Source organism: Thalassophryne amazonica, chromosome 1 (assembly GCF_902500255.1).
Source record: "Thalassophryne amazonica chromosome 1, fThaAma1.1, whole genome shotgun sequence".
Taxonomy (NCBI): domain Eukaryota; kingdom Metazoa; phylum Chordata; class Actinopteri; order Batrachoidiformes; family Batrachoididae; genus Thalassophryne; species Thalassophryne amazonica.
The window spans coordinates 133,910,420-133,933,818 of NC_047103.1; the positions used below are offsets into that span (position 1 = coordinate 133,910,420).

General features: G+C 39.4%; 1 protein-coding gene across 1 annotated transcript; it reads left to right on the forward strand.

Annotated features, from left to right (window-relative positions):
* The first annotated feature begins 7,227 nt into the window (after window positions 1-7,227).
* Window positions 7,228-13,761, forward strand: LOC117514518 (ras-related protein Rab-9A-like). Its single transcript, XM_034175020.1, has 2 exons — window positions 7,228-7,388; window positions 12,882-13,761. The coding sequence occupies exon 2, from the start codon at window positions 12,935-12,937 to the stop codon at window positions 13,538-13,540; it is 606 nt and encodes a 201-aa protein (XP_034030911.1). The 5' UTR covers window positions 7,228-7,388; window positions 12,882-12,934; the 3' UTR covers window positions 13,541-13,761.
* Window positions 13,762-23,399: the final 9,638 nt, after the last annotated feature.

Genomic DNA, 23,399 nt, shown 5'->3' on the forward strand with positions numbered 1-23,399 from the left:
GCAGTGATGAGAGAATAGGAAATGAACTTTTGCTGTGCTGGGATCAATTTTCTAGATATCTGAGATGTGCCCAGAATGATTAACAAAGGTACTGGTGACAAGTGTAGTATTAACGATTCTTGGCAATGTATTGAACACATCCGACCAGTAGGTGGCAACTTGAGGACAGATAAAAAGGCATGAAAGAATGTTGCATCAAAGGACTGACATTTATCACAAGCTGGTGAGGCATTTGAAAAAAATTAATGAATTTTTAATTTGGAATAATGAAGTCTATGTATAATTTTGAATTGTATTAGACAGTATCTGGCGTTGTTGGAACAGGAGTGTATATATTCAAGTGATTCTTCCCAAATATTAGGAATTTGAATGTCTATATCCTTCTCCCAACTGTCTTTATATTTATTAGAAGAGGGGGAGGCAGTGGTTAAGTTTGTTGTATGTATTTGAGATAAATTTTCTTTACATGAGGGTATGTTTAAACATTCATCAATCATATTCTGCGGTTCTGTTTCAAACCCTGACATATATTTTTGCACGTACAGTAGTGTTCAGAATAATAGTAGTGCTATGTGACTAAAAAGATTAATCCAGGTTTTGAGTATATTTCTTATTGTTACATGGGAAACAAGGTACCAGTAGATTCTCACAAATCCAACAAGACCAAGCATTCATGATATGCACACTTTTAAGGCTATGAAATTGGGCTATTAGTAAAAAAAAAAACAAAGTAGAAAAGGGGGTGTTTACAATAATAGTAGTGTGGCATTCAGTCAGTGAGTTTGTCAATTTTGTGGAACAAACAGGTGTGAATCAGGTGTCCCCTATTTAAAGATGGAGCCAGCACCTGTTGAACATTGAAAGCCTGAGGAAAATGAGACGTTCAAGACATTGTTCAGAAGAACAGCGTAGTTTGATTAAAAAGTTGATTGGAGAGGGGAAAACTTATACGCAGGTGCAAAAAATTATAGGCTGTTCATCTATAATGATCTCCAATGCTTTAAAATGGACAAAAAAAAAAAAAAAAGAGGCGTGGAAGAAAACGGAAAACAACCATCAAAATGTATAGAAGAATAAGCAAATGCTCACCCATTGATCAGCTCCAGGATGATCAAAGACAGTCTGGAGTAACCTGTAAGTGCTGTGACAGTTAGAAGATGCCTGTGTGAAGCCAATTTATTTGCAAGAATCCCCCGCAAAGTCCCTCTGTTAAATAAGACGTGTGCAGAAGAGGTTACAATTTGCCAAAGAACACATCAACTGGCCTAAAGAGAAATGGAGGAATATTTTGTGTACTAATGAGAGTAAAATTGTTCTTTTTGGGTCCAAGGGCCACAGACAGTTTGTGAGACGTCCCCCAAACTCTGAATTCAAGCCACAGTTCACAGTGAAGACAGTGAAGCATGGTGGTGCAAGCATCATGATATGGGCATGTTTCTCCTACTATGGTGTTGGGCCTATATATCGCATACCAGGTATCATGGATCAGTTTGGATATGTCAGAATACTTGAAGAGGTCATGTTGCCTTATGCTGAAGAGGACATGCCCTTGAAATGGGTGTTTCAACAAGACAATGACCCCAAGCATACTAGTAAACGAGCAAAATCTTGGTTCCAAACCAACAAAATTAATGCCTCGCAGATGTGAAGAAATCATGAAAAACTATGGTTATACAACTAAATACTAGTTTAGTGATTCACAGGATTGCTAAAAAAGCAATTTGAACATAAGAGTTTTGAGTTTGTAGCGTCAACAGCAGATGCTACTATTATTGTGAACACCCCCTTTTCTACTTTTTTTTTTTACTAATAGTCCAATTTCATAGCCTTATGAGTGTGCATATCATGAATGCTTGGTCTTGTTGGATTTGTGAGAATCTACTGAATCTACTGGTACCTTGTTTCCCATGTAACAATAAGAAATATACTCAAAACCTGGATTAATCTTTTTAGTCACATAGCACTACTATTATTCTGAACACTACTGTAATCCCTATCTTGCAAATATAATAAAAATTGTTACTATGCAGTTTTAACTTTGTCTGTAGTTGTGGAAAAGTAGCAAAGTTCACCCTCAATATACAGATCACGAATGCAACGTTTTCTACTCCAGTCCTGTGGGAGTGTTTTAAACAGCTCAATACACTCGCACACCTGTTGGAGACCGATGGGGAGTGATGGCGACCAAGAGGGATCTTTTTTTTTTTTTTACCATGTAGACCCCACTGTGACCAGCCTGCAACCCCAGTAGGACTCAGTGAGAGTTACGGTGAGCAGAGGCAATTTTTCAGTCGCAACTTGGCCGTGGGCTTGGTGTAAATGGGGTGTTAGAATGTGTGCTACGAGGAGTGACGAGGACAGAGTCTTGACATCAAACATCTGCTGTAGAACTCTAGGAAGAATTGCAGTCACTCCCCACTCTCCCTCAAGGCCGTCTTGCTGTCACATATTAACTAATATATATAACTGTAAAAGTGGAGGAATAACTATTGTCACTCCTCAATCTCCCTTTGCGCAAGCTGTGTGCTATGGGGAGTGACAAGGACATAGTCTTGATGTCAGATATTATCTTTTGTAGAAGCGGTGGGACAGGTTGTGTCATCAACCCTCAGCCTCTCTTCATGCAAACTTAAATGTGTACTACCGGGAGTGACGAGAGACAGAACATGGCTGATGAACATGATCTGCTATACATACATAAATAAAATATCCCATGGACATTTGCTGACAGAACTACCCAGATGTCAGTGCTCTTCCTCATATTGAGTTTGTCATACTTGAAAAGTTACTGTCTCTTAAAGCAACTGTGCTTATTTATTTATTTTCATCTCAGCACATTGTAGAAGTGTGACATTTGCACATTGACCGCACAAATGAGAAGAGAAATTGAAGATAAAATGGAGATTAAAACAAAATATTTCAGAATGAATGCAGAGTGGAAAGAAACCCAGTTCAGTCTTGAGGCAGCACTTGCGGTTGACTCACAGGGTTTTATTTTATCCCCTTATTTTAAATGTCAGTATTTGTTGTTTTACAGCTGAATTCTTCAGGATCCTTTATTGTATGATGACCTTTCTGCTGCAGGCACAGTCGTTGCTTATTGGCAGTTGCAGGATGAAGTAACAATCATGTTCTCGCTGAAACACTTCCTGTCTTCTGTTCTCCATAACTGTTCTTGACATTGTCTCATATTTTTAAAGGAGTGCATTTCCTTCATTTGTCACTCAGTTATTTTCTGGATGCCACCAATCATCTGACATTTTGTGTCCAGTCAGTTGTTTGGTTGGTCTATAAATACAGTTTTAGATAAATAGTTTTAGTTAAGAGAGAATAATTGCCCTGAACAAAATGTTTATACATTTTATTAGTACTATAACTCTTTTTAACTAAAAATAAGCAGGTATACTTTCAGTTTACTTGCATACTTAGATTATACTTAAAGTACACTTAGGTTGAACTGATAAGTAGTTCCAAGTATAACGTGAAGAATATTTGGTCTAGTTGGTATATACTTTCGTGTGTAGTGTCTTGGTTTGAATCCAAGTCATAGTACAAAATCACTAATTGTGGTGCAGCTTAGCTAAACTTTACACAATTTTCCATTTTATGTGAAAAAGCACCAATTTTGGCACAGATACAGCCAAAGATATTTCAAATAAAACTGGATATTGAGCCACTGTGAATCTTCATCACAGCTGCCATGGCAACTATTTTTCAAAATGAATATTGAAAAATGCTCCAATTGCATTGAAAAATATACCACATTATTTGTCTGATTGTAACAATTTCAAAAAAGTAAAGTTTGAACTATGTGAGTGCAAAATAAATAATGTGCACCATCTGTCATGCTTTGTTATCACGTTATGTGGAAACGTCATAGACGTTTGTGTTTGTGGGTGGACGTCAACCTCGTTTGACCTTTACATTGAAGACCCAACATTCAACACAGTCAAAAGTATTCCATTTATTAATTCTATTAACTCAACCAATAATTTGCATCACATTTGACCAAAACTGGAGCAACTTTAACTTTTGACCCCTGTACAAACTGAAATGGACGTTTGTCATGCTTTATGCTGTTTTTACCCCATTATTCCATAACATTCACTCATAGATAGTCCAAACTATACCTTTTTGGAATCTTTACGATCAGAAAAATTTGTCTGAACCTAAAGATTCCAAAAATGTGTAGTTGGACTATCTATGAATGAATATTATGGAATTATGGGGTAAAAACAGCAAGAATGGTGAAAATTTCAATTTATTATGTTTTATATTGCACCAAATTACAACAAAGCTGACCCCTAGAGCAAGCACACAGGTGACTGTGGCAAGGAAAAAGTCCCTCTGATGATACTGAGGAAGAAACCTCAAGCAGGCCAGACATGGGCTGCTTAGGTCATTCTAACAGTTACAAGGTTTTTGCAAAGTTTTGCAAAGCTGAAGAAATAAAACAAAAAAATCTAAACATACTAAGGTGATCGCCGGCCGCTAGCCTTAAGCTTCACTAACAAATGGAATAGTTTTTACTGTGTTGAATGTTTGGTCTCCAAAGTACAGGTCAAACAGTGTCAGCGTTCATTGGATTCTATGATATATTTTACTCTGTAACGTGATAACTAAGTATGACACATGGTGCAAGCTATTCGTTTTTAAAACCCTATTAACCAAGTTTGCATCACTTTTTACCAACATTAGAGCAACTTTAACTTTTAACACCTGTACAAACTGAAACTGACCTTTGTCACAATTCTTGCTGTTTTTAACCTATAACTCCAGAACATTCAGTCAGTTAGTCCAAACTATACCTTTTTGGAATTTTTATGAACAGACAAATACCATGGTGTAGTTTTCAATATGATTGGAGCATCTTTAATTTTGACCGCTGTGTAATTCTTCAGTTGACCCCTACCTGCTTGCCTATTGAAAATTCAAGCAGCCAGTTTTTTTTTCAAAAGAGTAATGGAGTAATTTGGTGCTTCTATCACCATTTGCAGGATTCCTCTGTAAATATTTGATCTGCTGCACTATGTTGTGGCTTGTATAAACTGAACCCAAAATACAGTGAACACACAGAACGTAAAGCAATAATTGATTTTTGTTTTTACCAGAAAAAGTTGAAGTCCAAAAATACCTAGGAACAGGCAAAACATTAAATGTACAGGTGAGTCATCCAGCGCATGGAGGAAACCACAGGATGCAAAGATCATTGAGCAATCACAGGAACAATACACACAAGAATAATCAGGCAACCAAGGAGAAACTGTGACAAACTTAAATAGTGACATGTAGTAAGATGGACAACAGGTGTGGTATGGTGATTCTGATGTGGAACAGCTGTGAGGAACACGCAGCGGCAGGACACATCCACAAACACACCAACAGAGTGAAACATCAAACCACAAGGAACCCAGAGTGAGTATAACTTAAACCCTGAATAGAACAGAACCTTTATTGTCATTGTACGTATATACATACATTCAACAAAATGTGTCCTCTGCATTTAGCCTGCCCTAATCACAGTTCAATACAATCCAACCACTAGGAGCACTGGGCAGCCACAGCCTGTCGCCCGGGGACCCACTCCAGATGTAGAGACACTGCCTTGGTCAGGGGGAGAGAAGGAGCAGCCCCTAAATAAGCATGTTTTTGATTGTGGGAAGAAACCGGAGTGCCCAAAGGAAACCCACCCTTAGCAAAAAGTAGTATACTTAAAGTTCATTTTATTAAGAATGCTTCAGTATAAGTATAGCAAGTATATTACAGACCGTGTACTTAGTATACTAGAAAGTACACAAATTTAATACTTTTTTGGCCTAAATTGGAACATTTCAAGTTTATAAAAGTATATTTTAAAGTTCATTTTAAGTTTGCAAAAGTACACTCTAAAGTATACAAGTACACTCATCTATATACTATCAATGTACTTGGTATATCCCTCTTGTATGCTTAAAGTATACCACAAGTGCACTTATTGATATACTGCCATTGTACTAGTTGTATACTTTGAGTCCCTATTTTTAGTTTATTATTGTATACTTAAAATATACTGTTATACACATTGGTTATTTCACTATTTTACTTTTTATACTTTAATTTTGCTTGGCATATTACTTGTAGCTTACTATTTATATACTGAAAATATACTCCTTAAAGTATTCTTAATGTTTACTTATACTGTATGTACACAAGAGTGTGATGCATTTAAAAAAATCACAAGACAGAATGTTGAAAACAAGTTTGATATATTTTCAAACATTTAAAAAACAAAGACCTATGAAATCAAGTCCTTCCTTTGTGGAGAAAATTAAAGGAAAAAGTGCATGTAAAATGTAAACATAATGGTCTTTCCAAGATAAAGTCCTTATTTGTAAAAATGTAAACATAGCGTCTTCAACTGAGAACTAAAGTCCTTCCTTGTCAAAAAAGGTAAAAGAAAAGTGTGAACCTTTGGAACCAAAAATAAATAACTACAGAGAAAAAAAAAATTGTACTTTTATGACTTCTTTTCAATTACTTGAGTCAGTGGCTTGACTTAGTATATCATGCTCCAAGTGCATAATAAGTGTTAGTACTTTGTGGCAGAAAGGTGTAAAAAGTATACTAAAGCATAGTATAAGTTTTAGTATTAAAGTATAAGTGTAAGTCTTAGTATTAATGTACTTAGACTTAGACTTTTGTTTATACTTCTCAGTATAAGCCAAGTATACTTCACTATACTATTCTTAAGTATATAAAATATAGTTTATAAAAAGTCACCTTCAAGTATACTTCCTCAATTTTAGTAAAAAATAAGTATAGTACACTTGAATAAACTTCTTTTTGCTAAGGGCACACAGACACAGGCAGAACATGCAAACTCCACACAGAAAGGGCGGGAAGTGATCCCATGATCATCTTGCTGTGAGGCACCAGTGCTAATAAGATATTCAAAGATCAGTGCATGAAACAAAAGAACTAAAAAGGCAGAACTAAAAAAAAAATGGAAAAAGTAAAAAAATTAGTAAATAAAAAAACTTGTGATACAGTTTATTCTATCTGTTGTGTACTGTATGCATAAATAAAAAAAATACTTTTAAATGCATATGTTTGCAAATTTACCGCAAGTTTCGTCACTGTGAAACTACACAATCTTCCACAGAAAACAAAGTAAAAAAAACCAAAACAAAACTATAAAAACCAAACCAGCAACCCCCCCCCAACAAAACAGAAAAACAACCGGTCCGCCTCCATTCTGAATGCGGCCCTGTACGTGGCAGCCTGAAGTCCGTCGAAGCGCCTGATGTTTGGAGGCGGAACATAAAGTCACGTCAGCGGGACTGCAGCGGCCTGTCACGGTGCTTTGGGACCGATTGAGCCGTAAGAAGTGAGCGCTGACCGACAATCAGGTACACTTTATTTCCACTGCCGAATTTCCTTCGTTTTTTCAGCTGTTTTAATCGGTGAGCAAACTGAGTTGTGGCGCTTTGTTCCTAAAAAAAAAAAAAAACGGAACGCAAACAGCCTGAAAGTCGTTCATCATACTTCAGCTTTTCACTGGAATTTAGCTCTTTTGCAGCACAAAAGTCTACGTTTAGAACGAGTTTGCTCGTATTTTTCTGTGACAAAAGTGCTGAGCAAACTAGACACGATGCTGAATAAAGACACAAATAATAAATCAAAACTAGAATGGCACTCTATTCTCCAATGGGTGCAAGTATACTGTGATGTCATAAAGGTTCCCAAAGAGAAAAGAAAAGGTCAAAGTAAAAGTGATAGCTTGTGTAAAAAAAAAAAAAAAAAAAAAAAAAGGACATAAAATGAACTGTTTTGATGCAGAGGGTCAGTTTCCTTACGAAATCTTTCAGTTTAAAAATATCACATTCACAAAGATGAGTGCAACCTGTGCCATTCTTTGTATTTCTGGAATGGGACCTGGACCATATAGGAATTCTGGCACAATGCTATGATCTGGAGCAAGAGGGATTGTTCAAATTTGCAAACTTTATGTATTTCACTAAAACCATAAATCTAAAAGAAAAAAGTACAGCTGACACATCAGACCGGTCAAAATAACCTGAGTTTGTCCTGGTTAGTATAGTGTGCAGTGCAACTGTTTGTTGAATGTCATTCTAATTCTTTGTCATTAAATTTTTTCACCAAACTACAAATACCAAAGAAAACAAAAAGTTAAAAAAATTGATTTACATCTGGATCCACTTCAAATTGAATAGTTTCCCCTTGTTCCAAACTCTCCACCAACTAATGTCATTAAAATTTGTCTGTTTTCCAGTTTTGTTGCCCCCAGATGGACACACAAACCAAAAACACTGGAAGCAATGCTATTAAATATCACTGAAAACAAACCTGTAGTAATCAATAATATGACATTTCATCATTTCTTTGTAACTTTTAAGTGGTTCAGGTGTTAAACATTGCTGTGTATCATGTGACACTGCTGTGTGCTATAAATGCTGTGGACTTTTCCCACTCAGATGAGTGTCACCTGAACCAGCTCTGGGCTTTAGTGGGGTTGAAACCAAGAGCTGACTGCACTTATTGGCTTTTGCTCTGACATCAGATGATGTCAGTGTAACTATTACATTTTGTAGGTTTATACCAAGCTTTGTGTGTTTACGTGGTTGCGTGTGGAGGTTCTTCTCATAGTCAAAGCTTTCTGTTACAGAGGGCACATGACTCCAGGGAGAGGCGTTCACTGCTACTGCTCTAATGCTTTAAAAAACTACCCCTAAACTAATTCAGTTCTGTTGTAGCCAGTGTTGAACGAGATTTCTGGGGGGTTAGATTTTTAATTTTTTGGGTTTCTGAACCAAAGGGTAACCCCCGGTGCTGAAAAAATGTAGCCATCTTGGATGTGCCAAAACCTGGAGTTCAAACTTCAAATGGCTACTTGAGACTGGCTTCAAAAGTGAGTCAGAAAAGAGAGAGAGAGCGACATAAAAGGAACTGGGGTCTTCAATCCCTAAAATATCGACAGAAATGTCATATCTTGAGAACCGCTGCATAGAGACGTGAAATTTGGCTCCAAGTGTTGTTTGACCCCAAGTTTATATTCAACTTCTATAGTAACAATAAGCCTATCTGGTGTTTTGTAAGAGTAATTGACAAAAAAACTAATTTCAGTACATATGTTACGATCAATTGTAACAAACAAAATCTATGTAGTTTTTATTTCAGGAACATCAGTTGAGTATAATCATCACATGTAAAGAATGACAGGGCCACAATGAACTAATTACAAGCAACAAAATGGTTTTCTACGTCAACAGCACATATACGACACACGTGTTACTTGAAATTTTCAAACACTCCGTCCATATTGGTTTTTGGAACCAAATGACCCAAAATTTATCCTGCTATGCTTTATTCCATGTATATTTCCATATTCCATGCAAAGTTGCAAACATTTATAGATTTCCAAATTTTTTAAAATAACACCCCTCCCTAACAGTAGATTAAAAAGTTATTTACTTGTGTACACAGACAGAGTTTTTGTCTCCACAATTAGTTTCTTCATTCATGTCAATTGCACAGAAGATGATGATTGTTATTTTTTTTTTAAATGTAACAGTTTTGGTTTTATACAGTTATGTATAATTAAGGGTTTGGTCGATTAGCGTGACAGCTAGATGTGGCTGTGTGCCAAATGTAACCTCCTTTCTGGGAGTTGACAACAAATACATGACAAAATATAGCTTGCTGTGTGGTTAATCTTACTAACACAATATCTAAGAACTCTGTGCACCAGTATTTTCGGTGAGTGAAACTTTAGCATCATTTAAATTGTAAGTTAGCTCCGTTAATGCTAATTAGCAGGATTGATGGCTTGGTCACATTAGCTACAATGATAGTGTGAGTTAGTCAGTACTTTAGCGTTTCCCATAATCTCTTGCACTTCCCAGAATGCACCATGGTGCCAGCAGAGTTCCAGCGTCTCACAGCGCATGTAAACAGTGGCTAGCGAGGATGTGGATGGTGTTGATCCAGAGTTCACAGGCAATTATGATGATGACACGTTCTCCCAAGCTGAGAGGGTTATCTGGAGGAGATGTAGCACCTGTGATGGACTTCTGCCGTGTCACGATGTTGTCTTGTCCATATGCCACAAGGTTTGTTTACATTGTGCCCTGAACCGGAACGCTGCTGAAACTGACCTCTCGCGTAGTCATGGGCTGCGAGACGGCTCAAGATTCACAACTGCGAAACAGCGAATTAGAGCCATGGACTGGACTTTAAAGTATTTTAAAATATTCTGTCAAGCACTGGACATCTTATTCTCATTCAGGACCACAGACAAAAGTTCCTTTATTTTCATGACTCTTTAAACTAAACCCAGCGGGCATCTTTATCATTGGTACAGTATCTCAGAATAACTAATGTGCTGACATTATTTCGTAGCCTGTATTTCTAAGATGGAATTTGGGTTTATAACATTGTTTCTCTGTTCAAATACTGAACACTGCTGTAGAAACATGACTTGCTATCTATATATTGAAAGCCAAGTGGCCTCTGTGTATCTGTATGTGTATGGTTTTGATCACGGAGAAAGTGGGGAGAGCTGACGTTTGCCGTTTGATATGCTTATGCATTTTGGAACAAGGATGAACACAGCGAAAACGGAAAGGTGATAGGACTAATGTTTTTGGAGAAATTAGGGATTTTAGGTAACAACACTGAACAATGGACATTGATAATTACATTCTGGACTCACACGCCCTTGCAGCAGGGGGCAGTAAATCATCTATATATTAAAAGTCCTCTGTGTCCTTGTATGCATATGTGCATGTGTGTACCTTTGAACACGGAGAAACTGGAGAGAGCTGACATTTGCTGTGTGGTATGCATTTTAGGTGAAATATGAATGCTGCCAAAATGGAACATTGATAGGGCTAATATTTTTAGCGAAATTACGGATATTGCGTAACAGTGAACAATGGATGTTGATAATTATATTCTGGACTCACACGTCATTCCAAATCATTATAGAAACTTTGCATAATTTGTTACCACTCTTGAAAAATGTGTCTAAACGTGTCTCAAACTCGTAAACCGGTGTAACCTGTGCACAGCTTTGTGCAAGTGTGCAAGGAAAATTTTGAAATGTTCAAAATCTCATCACATATTAATTACATGAACTTCATGTGAACATTAGGCAAACAATTCAAAAACACTGCGTGTGAGTACGACTGATTGCGTCAGTGCACCGCATCAGAGCGCGGCTCGTCTGAATGATTATAACGAGATGTTAAATCTATCACAAACATACTTTTACAGCTGCTCATAAGAAGGAATGAACATGCAACTGTTTTACCAAATTATTACAATATAAACATGACAAATAATTACCTTTTTAGGCAGCTCCAAATGCATTCTCCACCTCATTAAGCACACGTGTGAGAGAAGCAGAAGCTGGAGCGCTCTGTGATTCCGGAAGTGATTAGAGCCATTTTCAACAGCCAACACGGATCGAAAATGCTTATGGAGTGGCTATACGCCCAGCTGTTGGTTCAATAAAGTAAACGCAATATACGCCCAATCACAACCGACCATTGAGCGTGCTTGTAAGTTCACTTCTGGTTTCAATGCGGAGAAAAAGGGCGGATATTTTCTCACTGGCTGTGGGAGGGTTCACAGCCCACGGAGGGGCTGTGATCTAAAACGGTCCTGTTTGGCTCATCACTCCCAGGGAATTGTGTCAAACTAACACCATTTTACAAGTAACAAGCAGCATTTTGTTCATAAAAACTGTTTTGTTGTCGTTAACAGGCTTCCGATCAAAATGCTTATGAAGTTTGTCTGCTTTCATGCATTGCTGGTTTTTGCAGCAGTAATTAAAGACAGCGCCATTACTGTGTCAAACATACGCCACAGTAGAGCCTTAAAAAATATTGTAAAAACATAGTTTAGATGCACAAAACATATCAAATACATGATCATGGTTGGGCGAATATGGTAAGACATTATATTTATCTGCTTGGGCATGTAATATTCATTGTATGACTTATCTGGCCAACAGTTGGGTGAATAGCCTTTGCCTTATATTTTTTATTTACTCGCTGAATACCTGACTAATAGACATTAATCATTTGTATAACATCAAGCTCAACAAAAAGGATCTGGAATCTGTATTAGTCTGTGATTAAGTGAAAACCTGAATGGAAGTCTAGGAGCAGCTTATCTAAAACAGACCTTTATCAGCGAGGCTAAAGGTTAAACCAAGTGAAGTCACTGCTGACTATAATAGAAAACCAATTTTTGTCATCGTTTTTGTCTGATGCAGAGTCACATGATGGAAAACTGCTCAAACAACAAATCAGACCAGTTTGTTCATACATGTTTACGAAAGGTGAAACAGTTACTCCAGCAAGTAATCCAAAGAAAATTAGAGTTGTTTTGATTACTTTCAAAACTTTTCAGATTCAGGCTTCTTAAATGTGAAGATATGCTGCTTTTATTTTAGGTTAAAACAAACAAATTTGATCAGTTGTTCATGTATTCAGTGTTTCCCCTTACAGCTAGTGAGCAAACGCCTTCATTCTCATTCAGTATTTTATTGTATAAAAATAACTTGTAGCTTATGAACGTGACAGAAATTGTGCATCATGAACACAGTGAACAATGATTCATTGCTGTACTACAAAGTGTATTTGAACATTTTTTTAATCATCTCAAAGGTGAGTGCATGTGAAGCGGTGAATGTGAGGCATCATTGTAAAGCACGTTGAGGATGTGCATCAAATGGGAAAAAGCACCACTGATTACAGTCCATTGACCAATACTTCCCTGTGTTCTATGAAATTTAAAGTATACCTCAAAATTAGTGTTTATCTGTCAGTGATCAGTGTCTCAATAATTTGGGTTAATTTGAATTTGTTCTTCAGGTGGTGTCTGCAAGACAAAACCCCAAAGTGCTTGGAGTCGGCTCTCTGCAGTCATGATGTCTAAGTCAGCCCTGCTGAAGGTGATCCTTGTGGGTGACGGCGGCGTAGGTAAGTCATCCCTCATGAACCGCTACATCTCCAACAAGTTCGACAACCGCCTGTTCCACACCATTGGAGTGGAGTTCCTGAACAAGGAACTGGAAGTGGATGGCCACAACGTCACTCTGCAGATCTGGGACACAGCTGGCCAGGAGCGCTTCCGCAGCCTGCGCACACCGTTCTACCGTGGCTCCGACTGCTGCCTTCTCACCTTCAGCTTGGACGATGGGCAGAGCTTCCGCAACCTAGCCAACTGGAAAAAGGAGTTTATGTACTATGCTGACATCAAGGATCCAGATACGTTTCCCTTTGTGGTGCTGGGCAACAAACTGGATGTGCCTGAGCGGCAGGTGTCCGGTGAGGACGCGCGGCAGTGGTGCCTTGAGAATGGCGGGCACCCATATTTTGAAACAAGCGCCAAAGATGCCACCAATGTGGCGTCCGCCTTCCAGGAAGCAGCGCGCCGCATTCTGGCGTTGGACAACAGAGCGGACCATTTCATCCAGACCGACACAGTGGACCTGCAGAAGAAGAATCCGCCTCATTCTGCATGTTGTTGAGCTGTTGCGTAGGTGTGGGAGGCGTATGTAACTTCTTCAAATGACCCAGCAGGAACTCGTGATGAGTGTGCAGCTGCCACACAGTGTGGTTTGTGACGCTGCAAAATGAAACACTCATGTTCTGCAAAGAACTGTAACGCACACCCGGAATGTTGTGATAAACTGCAGCTGTATCAGCAGTGTCTGAAGCCGCCTGCCATTGGATTGATCCAAATGCATATATATATATATATATATATATATATATATATATATATATATATATATATTTTTTTAATTTAATTTTTTTCTTAAAAGAAATCTGATGGAGCAACATTTGGACAGGCTTTAAACAATTTGGGCAACACTGCAATTTTTCATCCTGAGCTCTGTCTTTTTCACTTGGGTCAAAACAAACAGTTTAAATCACTGCAGTGTTGACTGAAAACTCGAGCACAGTTATGGGCTAAACAGCTACATGATGGAACAATCAGAAATTTCTAGCATCCACCAATCTGGATCCGGATCACCTCCAAAATTCAGTGGAGTCTTCCATGCCCTAATATCTATGCATGGTGAAAATTTGGTGAGAATCCGTGAAGTCCCATATGGAAAAGATATACATAAATTTTATAAAGTTTGTATCTGTTCTATCTGGAACTTGTAAGTGATGCATGTGACAGTCCAACCAGATTTAAGATACTTAGTAAATTTGTACAATATGTAACTTATATAAATTGGGAACTTAAAAAAACAATGTATGACAGTAATTCCACATACAGAATCCTTAGTAGATACAGTAGTGTTCAGAATAATAGTAGTGCTATGTGACTAAAAAGATTAATCCAGGTTTTGAGTATATTTCTTATTGTTACATGGGAAACAAGGTACCAGTAGATTCAGTAGATTCTCACAAATCCAACAAGACCAAGCATTCATGATATGCACACTCATAAGGCTATGAAATTGGACTATTAGTAAAAAAAAAAAAGTAGAAAAGGGGGTGTTCACAATAATAGTAGCATCTGCTGTTGACACTACAAACTCGAAACTATTATGTTCAAACTGCTTTTTTAGCAATCCTGTGAATCACTAAACTAGTATTTAGTTGTATAACCACAGTTTTTCATGATTTCTTCACATCTGTGAGGCATAAATTTTGTTGGTTTGGAACCAAGATTTTGCTTGTTTACTAGTATGCTTGGGGTCATTGTCTTGTTGAAACACCCATTTTAAGGGCATGTCCTCTTCAGCATAAGGCAACATGACCTCTTCAAGTATTTTGACATATCCAAACTGATCCATGATACCTGGTATGCGATATATAGGTCCAACACCATAGTAGGAGAAACATGCCCATATCATGATGCTTGCACCACCATGCTTCACTGTGAACTGTGGCTTGAATTCAGAGTTTGGGGGTCGTCTCACAAACTGTGGTCCTTGGACCCAAAAAGAACAATTTTACTCTCATCAGTCCACAAAATATTCCTCCATTTCTCTTTAGGCCAGTTGATGTGTTCTTTGGCAAATTGTAATCTCTTCTGCACGTCTTATTTAACAGAGGGACTTTGCGGGGGATTCTTGCTAATAAATTAGCTTCACACAGGCGTCTTCTAACTGTCACAGCACTTACAGGTTACTCCAGACTGTCTTTGATCATCCTGGAGCTGATCAATGGGTGAGCCTTTGCCATTGCTGGTTATTCTTCTATCCATTTTGATGGTTGTTTTCTGTTTTCTTTCACGCGTCTCTGTTTTTTTTGTCCATTTTAAAGCATTGGAGATCATTGTAGATGAACAGCCTATAATTTTTTGCACCTGCGTATAAGTTTTCCCCTCTCCAATCATTTTCAAAGAGAAAAGAATGTTCAACAGGTGCTGGTTTCATCCTTACTGAGGGGACACCTGATTCACACGTTTGTTCCACAAAATTAACGAACTCACTGACTGAATGCCACACTAATATTATTGTGAACACCCCCTTTTCTGCTTTTTTTTTTTTTTTACTAATAGCCCAATTTCATAGCCTTAAGAGTGTGCATATCATGAATGCTTGGTCTTGTTGGATTTGTGAGAATCTACTGAATCTACTGGTACCTTGTTTCCCATGTAACAATAAGAAATATACTCAAAACCTGGATTAATGTTTTTAGTCACATAGCACTACTATTATTATGAACACTACTGTACGTGTAATATCAAACTGAGACTTATAAGCACAACACATGTCAAACATAAAGATTTATTACTGAAATTGATGTAACTTCTTGAAAGTTTTTTCTATTTCTTTTCCATATGGGGTAGTTTTGATGTAATCCTTCAAAGTAAAACTTGCTCCAGAATCCTGATCTGGATCACCGCAAAAAATTAATGGAGTCTTCCATGGCTTAATACGAGGGCTGTCAATAAAGTATAGGTCTTTTAATTTTTTCAAAAACTATATGGATTTCATTCATATGTTTTTACGTCAGACATGCTTGAACCCTCGTGCGCATGCGTGAGTTTTTCCACGCCTGTCGGTGACGTCATTCGCCTGTGAGCACTCCTTGTGGGAGGAGTCGTCCAGCCCCTCGTCGGAATTCCTTTGTCTGAGAAGTTGCTGAGAGACTGGCGCTTTATTTGATTAAAATTTTTTCTAAACCTGTGAGACACATTGAAGTGGACACGGTTCAAAAAATTAAGATGGTTTTCGGTGGAAATTTTAACGGCTGATGAGAGATTTTGAGGTGATACTGTCGCTTTAAGGACTTCCCACGGTGCGAGACGTCGCACAGCGGTCCCAGGCGCCGTCGTCAGCCTGTTTCAAGCTGAAAACCTCCACATTTCAGGCTCTATTGATCCAGGACGTTGTGAGAGAACAGAGACGTTTCAGAAGAAGTCGGTTTCAGCATTTTATCCGGATATTCCACTGTTAAAGGAGATTTTTTTTTAATGAAAGACGTGTGGACGGGTCCGTGCGTCGGGACGCGGCCGGCGCGGTGCGGCGGCACAGGAAAAACACCTCCGTGTTGATAACATTTGTAAAATCCAGGCGGCTTTTGATGGCTTTCAGTGGAGTGAGTATATGAGAAATTGTTTAACAGCTGGACATGTTCCAACTTGTCCTTAAGGCTTCCAACAGTGGTGTTTTTCCTGTGGCGGAGCGTCGCAGCGGCTGCGAGCCGACGCTGCAATCCGTCTGCACGTCTTTCATTAAAAAATCTCCTTTAACAGTGGAATATCCGGATAAAATGCTGAAACCGACTTCTTCTGAAACTTCTCTGTTCTCTCACAACGTCCTGGATCAATAGAACCTGAAATGTGGAGGTTTTCAGCTTGAAACAGGCTGACGACGGCGCCTGGGAGTGCTGCACGACATCTCGCACCGTGGGAATTCCTTAAAGCGACAGTATCACCTCAAAATCTCTTATCAGCCGTTAAAATTTTCACCGAAAACCAGCTTACTTTTTCGAACTGTGTCCACTTCGATGTGTCTCTCACAGGTTTAGAAACAATTTTGATCAAACAAAGCACCAGTCTCTCAGCAACTTCTCAGACAAAGGAATTCCGACGAGGGGCTGGACGACTCCTCCCACAAGGAGTGCTCACAGGCGAATGACGTCACTGACAGGCGTGGAAAAACTCACGCATGCGCACGAGGGTTCAAGCATGTCTGACGTAAAAACATATGAATGAAATCCATATAGTTTTTGAAAAAAATAAAAAGGACCTATACTTTATTGACAGACCTCGTATGTATGTGTTGAAAAGTTCATCAAAATCTGTGCAGAAGTTTTGATGTAATCCTGCTAGCAGACGGATGGACAGACAGACAAATAAATAAACACTGATTTTATTACGTCCTTGGTGGATGTAATTATATGGAGCAGACTGGAAACAAGGGTCGAGAAGACTAGTCGTAATAGTAGGCTACAGCTAGCTAGCACGTCACTCGTCAGCTAGTTTTCTTTCTCGTCGACTTGTCTCAATATAATTTAGATGTTTCCCGTGCAGCTAAAACAGAAATGCGTACCCTTGCAGAGATTTTTTTCATTGAGTACTGAGATCAGGAAGGAACCACCACAGGTCAACAGCCAGCAGCTCCATCACTTAGAGGCTTTGAAAAAAAAATGCCTTGCATCTGGTTGTATCGCAAATATTGTTTCCATGTCGTTCACTGTGTTAATGTCATGTTTTCAACTTGCATATCCTTAGTTTTTTGAAAATTAAAATACATTTTCTAGTTTCAGTGTTCAGTTATTATTATTAATTTGTCAAGTTTAGTCGCCCCAACCTGACGAAAAACACTCACTGTAAAGTGCTTGTTGTTGATTATCTGTTCCTTTTAGGAGGCATGGCTTTCAACCAACTACAGGGGAGTGGTGGTGGTGGTGGTTGTGTGTGTGTGTGTGTGTGTGGGGGGGGGATAATAAATGGTTACTCCTTCATTTCAAAAAGACATAATTACAACTGCTTGGTCACACGGAAAAGGAGGCAGGCACACACACCAGCAAAGCTATGTCACTTCCGGGCCAATTCTTGTCCAGACGTGATGTCACACACAGACAGCCGGGATATTTATTTATTGCTGTTACACTTTAATTTTGTGTATTGATTGAAAAATAAATAAAAGATGCATCGCTCTGCACGATGTTTACGTGAAGCTTGTTGAAAATAATAGACTTGTGGCAGCTACCGCCATTTTTGCTGAGCGCAATGCATTCTGGGATGGCAAGGGGACAAACAACAGCAGCGTCTCCTGACTTCACTGCATTCATGGTGAAATAACTGAAAGATTTCTTAAAGTAGTCCAAAATAGTCAGCTTTTCAAGACATTTATCTCCTTCGTCAAAGTCTTTGCTTCTCTTCCTTACATTTGGATTGGGTGGAGGTGATCACTGTGCCAGAAATAACACACTTTTACAACTTATATCTTTAAAAACATTATCACCTGGATTATTAGACGTTAGCTTCCCGTGTTAGCACCGTCGTGAAGTTTACATTTGTCAGCAGAGACTGCAATTACAACTGAGGCATTTTGTGTGTATTCTGTTACATATCATACAGTTTTCATGCAACCTGTCAGACATAAGTGATGTTCATAGCAGGAGGAGAATGTCTGTGGTACTTTGGAGATGTTTAACATTAAATCTCAAACACACAAAAATGTAAAAGGTAGATTTTTTTATTTTAAAAATGGCTTTGTGTTATATGACCCCTTTAATACTCTTATTTGAACGAAAGTTTAACCTGGACTATTTTCATTTTCATATCTGCTCCTTCAAAGTTAAAATCTGGATGACAAACATCATGAATAGAAGATTTATAGAGTTTTGGTGGCTGTGATTAATTAATGATTTGTTAAGGCATAATGGAGCGCAAAAGTCCACTGGTTCACACAACAGAATTACAGTTTAACAATACTTCTGTGAGCATAATGTCTTCATGTGAAAATGACTTTATAATCAGTTATATCTATAAGAAATGCATTTAACAGGTGTTTTGGTGTGTGTGTGTGTGTGTGTGTGTGTGTGTGTGTGTGTGTGTGTGTGTGTGTGTGTGTGTGTGTGTGTGTGTGTGTGTGTGTGTGTGTGTGTGTGTGTGTGTGAAGCTCAGCAGAACAGGGACAAAAAATGACCTTTGATTCTCACAGCCTCAGTGCTGCAGGGTTTGGATTTCCAAGTAAAAATGTGTTCGGAATTATTGTTCATTAATTTGTTGTTTAGTTTTCATTGGTGTCTTAAAAAATGATTTGCAGTCATCAGTCTCCAAACAAACATTGTCACTAGCATGTAGCTCTAAAGCGCTACCTGGTAAATTCAGACTGGTGGAAATATCAGATTGTGACCTTGGATGCTGTAGAAACCATGTCTTTCAAGTACTGTGAGATGGAAAATGGACTGCTGGCCATTTAGCACAGTGGTTAGGGTTAGTTGGTTGTTGATTGATGCTGAGTTTGTCACATAGCTACACTAGCTTACCATAAACTTAAGTTTAAACATAGCAGTGGAGAGACTGGAATGCCAATTCAAGATCTCGTTATTCCAGTGTGTTGTGTTTATGAGCTTGCGAACCAGAGATTTCAGCCAGTCGGCTGCGAGAGTTGGGGTAATTTACTTCCAGTGTCGCAGACCACACGGACCCCCTAAAAATTGGTCCGTCCTGCCTCTGCTGCGCATGCGTCATTTGGAACCACAGCAGCTCGTCTGAGACAGTCTCTTCACGTAAAGCGGTCAAATGGATTCATGGGATTATTATCCATCAGGTGACAAGGTAAAACCTCTTAAATCATTCTAAAGTCAGTTTTAAGCAGAAACGAGACAATAATCGCTGAGGCTTTGAAATGACGGACACGCAGCTAGCAGCTCGTGTAGATGCTGCACTCTGATCGATTCCTCCATCTTTTATGATGAAATAATGCTGAATTTATGTGGAAATGATTGTTGTACAAAAGCTTAAGATATCTATCGCTGATATAGATGATGACTGGAGTGCAGTTTTAAGCAGAAACGAGGTGATAATCTGTGAACCACTTCTAATGACGCATGTGCAGTGAAGGCAGGGCAGACCGATTTTTAGGGGGGACCGTTCGGTCTGCATTAACACCAGATGCGCTCGTAAAGGACAGTTTCTGCGTGCTTTCTTGCGTTTTCTGCCGTGGTTTCAGCAAGTTATTGCCTTGAACTATGTTCAAAGTGTAGCCTGAATGAAGTTCTTGTTGATTTTAAATCATATTCAGGACAAAACTTGCTAATACTATTGATAAGAGCAGACTGACAGCAACTGTGGTGGAAAATAATGGTCAATAATTAATTATTCATAAAACGTTTAAAAAATACAATAAAACCATACAGTAGTGTTCAGAATAATAGTAGTGGTATCTGACTAAAAAGATTAATCCAGGTTTTGAGTATATTTCTTTTATTTTAAAAAGCATCATAGTAAAACTTATAACAGTATACAACTCGTAAATAGCAGACTAAAAGTCATCAAACACCATAATAAAATCATCAATCAATAAAAATCAAACACCATAAAAATAATCATAGTATTTGTTTAAAGTAATATCACTTGAAGCTTTTACCACATGATGAGGGAGACTGTTCCACAAAGTTACAAGTCATATCTGCATCTTTACAAATCAAAAATGCGAGAGTGACATCTCAAACTCTTATTTTGGAAAAAAAAATTTCGGCCTGAGATATACGAGGTCTGTTAGAAAAGTATCCGACCTTTTTATTTTTTGCAAAAACCATATGGATTTGAATCACGTGTGATTGCATCAGCCAAGCTTGAACCTTCGTGCGCATGCGTGAGTTTTTTCACGCCTGTCGGTTGCATTATTCGCCTGTGAGCAGGCTTTGTGAGCAGTGGTCCACCCCTGTTGTCGGATTTTTATTTCGAATAAATTTCTGAACGATTTGGAGCTTTGCTGCATCAAATTTTTCCAGAAACTGTGAGAGACCTCCAGGTGGACACCATTCGGAAAATTCAGATGGCTTTCAGGGACGATTTTATGGGGAGTACACAGATTAAGGAGTGCTCCAGCCGGTTTAAAGACCGCCCACAGCAGCTGAGAGCGCAGCGCACTCCGAGCGCTGATCGACAGGCTGAATCAACCAGATCATTTCCAACGTGAAGGCTTTGTTGATTCGGGACGTCGTCTGACTTACACAACAATGGCAGAAGGCGTGGACATCAAGACTTTTTTCGGCACATTCCACTGTTACAGGAGTTTTTGTCATGGAAAGAGAAGCGGAGGGATGCGCCACCGTGCCGCTCATGGCGCGGGACAAAAGCACCTCCGTGTTGGTCTCACAGGACGGTTTTCAGATGGCTTTCAGACGGGTTTCAGTGGCTTTTCAGTCGTGTGACTATCCGAGAAATTGTGCATGAGCTGGACATGCCAGAACATTCATCACGGCGTTGCTTTGCGCCATGCAGCTCCACCGCGGCGTGCGGAATTCCTCCGCACATCTGTCTCTATGTGCCGAAAAAGTGCAGATGTCCACGTCTTCCGCAATTCCTGTGGAAGTCAGACGATGTCCCAGATCAACACAGCGTCCAGTGTGGACATGAACGGCACATTCCACTGTTACAGGAGTTTTTGTCATGGAAAGAGGAGCGGAGGAATTCCGTGCGTCGCGGTGGAGCCGCATGGCACAAAGCACCTTGTGATGAAGCCTCACAGGACATGTTCTGGCATGTCCAGCTCATGCACAATTTCTCGGATAGTCACACGACTGAAAAGCCACCGAAAGCCGTCTGAAAGCCGTCCTGTGAGACCAACACGGAGGTGGTTTTGTGCCGCGCCATGAGCGGCTCCGTGGCGCTTCCCTCCGCTTCTCTTTCCATGAAAAAAACTCCTGTAACAGTGGAATGTGCCGAAAAAATCTTGATGTCCACGTGTTCTGCCCTTTTTGTGGAAGTCAGACGACATGCCGGATCAACAAAGCCTTCACTTTGGAAATGATCTGGTTGTTTCAGCGGGGTGTCAGCCTGGCGATCGGCGCTCGGAGTGCGCCACGCTCTCAGACGCTGTGGGCGGTCTTTAAACCTGCTGGAGCACGCCATAATCTGTGTAATCCCCATAAAATCGTCCCTGAAAGCCATCTGAATTTTCCGAATGGCGTCCACCTGCAGGTCTCTCACAGTTTCTGGAAAAATTTGATGCAGCAAAGCTCCAAAGCGTTCAGACATTTATTCGCAATAAAAATCCGACGAGAGGGGTGGACCACTGCTCACTCAAAGCCTGATCACAGGCGAATGACGCAACCGACAGGCGTGAAAAAAACTCTCGCATGCGCACGAAGGTTCAAGCTTGGCTAATGCAATCACACATGATTCAAATCCATATGGTTTTTGCAAAAAATAAAAATGTCGGATACTTTTCTACCAGACCTCGTCTATGCACAAACGCACTTTCGGCAGTGGGGATTTTAGTCAGTCCAACAGCAACATGCAGAGATGTGTGCGATATCAGAAGGTTGCCGGCGTCACTGCAGCAATTTCAATTTTTTCCCATGATTTCAAGGAAATATGGGCTGGCATCAATCTTGACGATCCTGATATTGTACCAGAAGAACGACCCTCTTTTGCTGAACAACAAAACTTATTTTGATATCACTGAGGTATCACACCGTCAATACAATTAAATATGCAACATTTATTTCAGTCCACACAAATCAAAGAAAATATGAGAGGCATCATGAAAGACCTGACACGTGCCTTCAGTTTCTATCAAGCTGCCAAAACTGGGGAAAAAATCGCCAGCAAGCCCAGCAGTTTTGTATGAGAGAATAATACCCCACCCCTTGTCAAAAGTTTGATGGATGACGTCACAGCCAATCAGAATTGACTGTCATTAAGCTCCGCCCCTAACCCCTCCCCTAATCCCACCCCATGACGTGTCACAGTCAATCAGAATCGACTACTTCACTAAGCCCCGCCCCTAACTCCTCCCTAATCCCGCCCCTATGACATGTCATAGCCAATCAGCGTGAGCCCGCCCCTAATCCCGACCCTATGACATCACAGCCAATCAGCGTGAGCCCGCCTCCGGAGTCCCATCCATAATTAGTTCACACACAGGTGTCATATCAGCCTAATTTGCATTGAATGCTAGTCTGAGCATGGATGGGCATGTCTGCCCAATTTGCATCGACTGGGGTTCACCCCTTCCATGAGTCTCTGACGCTGTAATATTATATATAAAATAAAGATTTATAAAATGTAATTATTTAATTCTTTATAAAATGTAATTTAATTCATTAAACAATTGTTTAGTCTGGGAGCCCAGTGGGATTAACCCTTTAAAAAACGGTTCTGACAGAAACGCTCACTGCGGGTGATGTGTGCGCGCGCACGTCTCCCTTTAAAGCTGGTGCTGAGGTGGAATA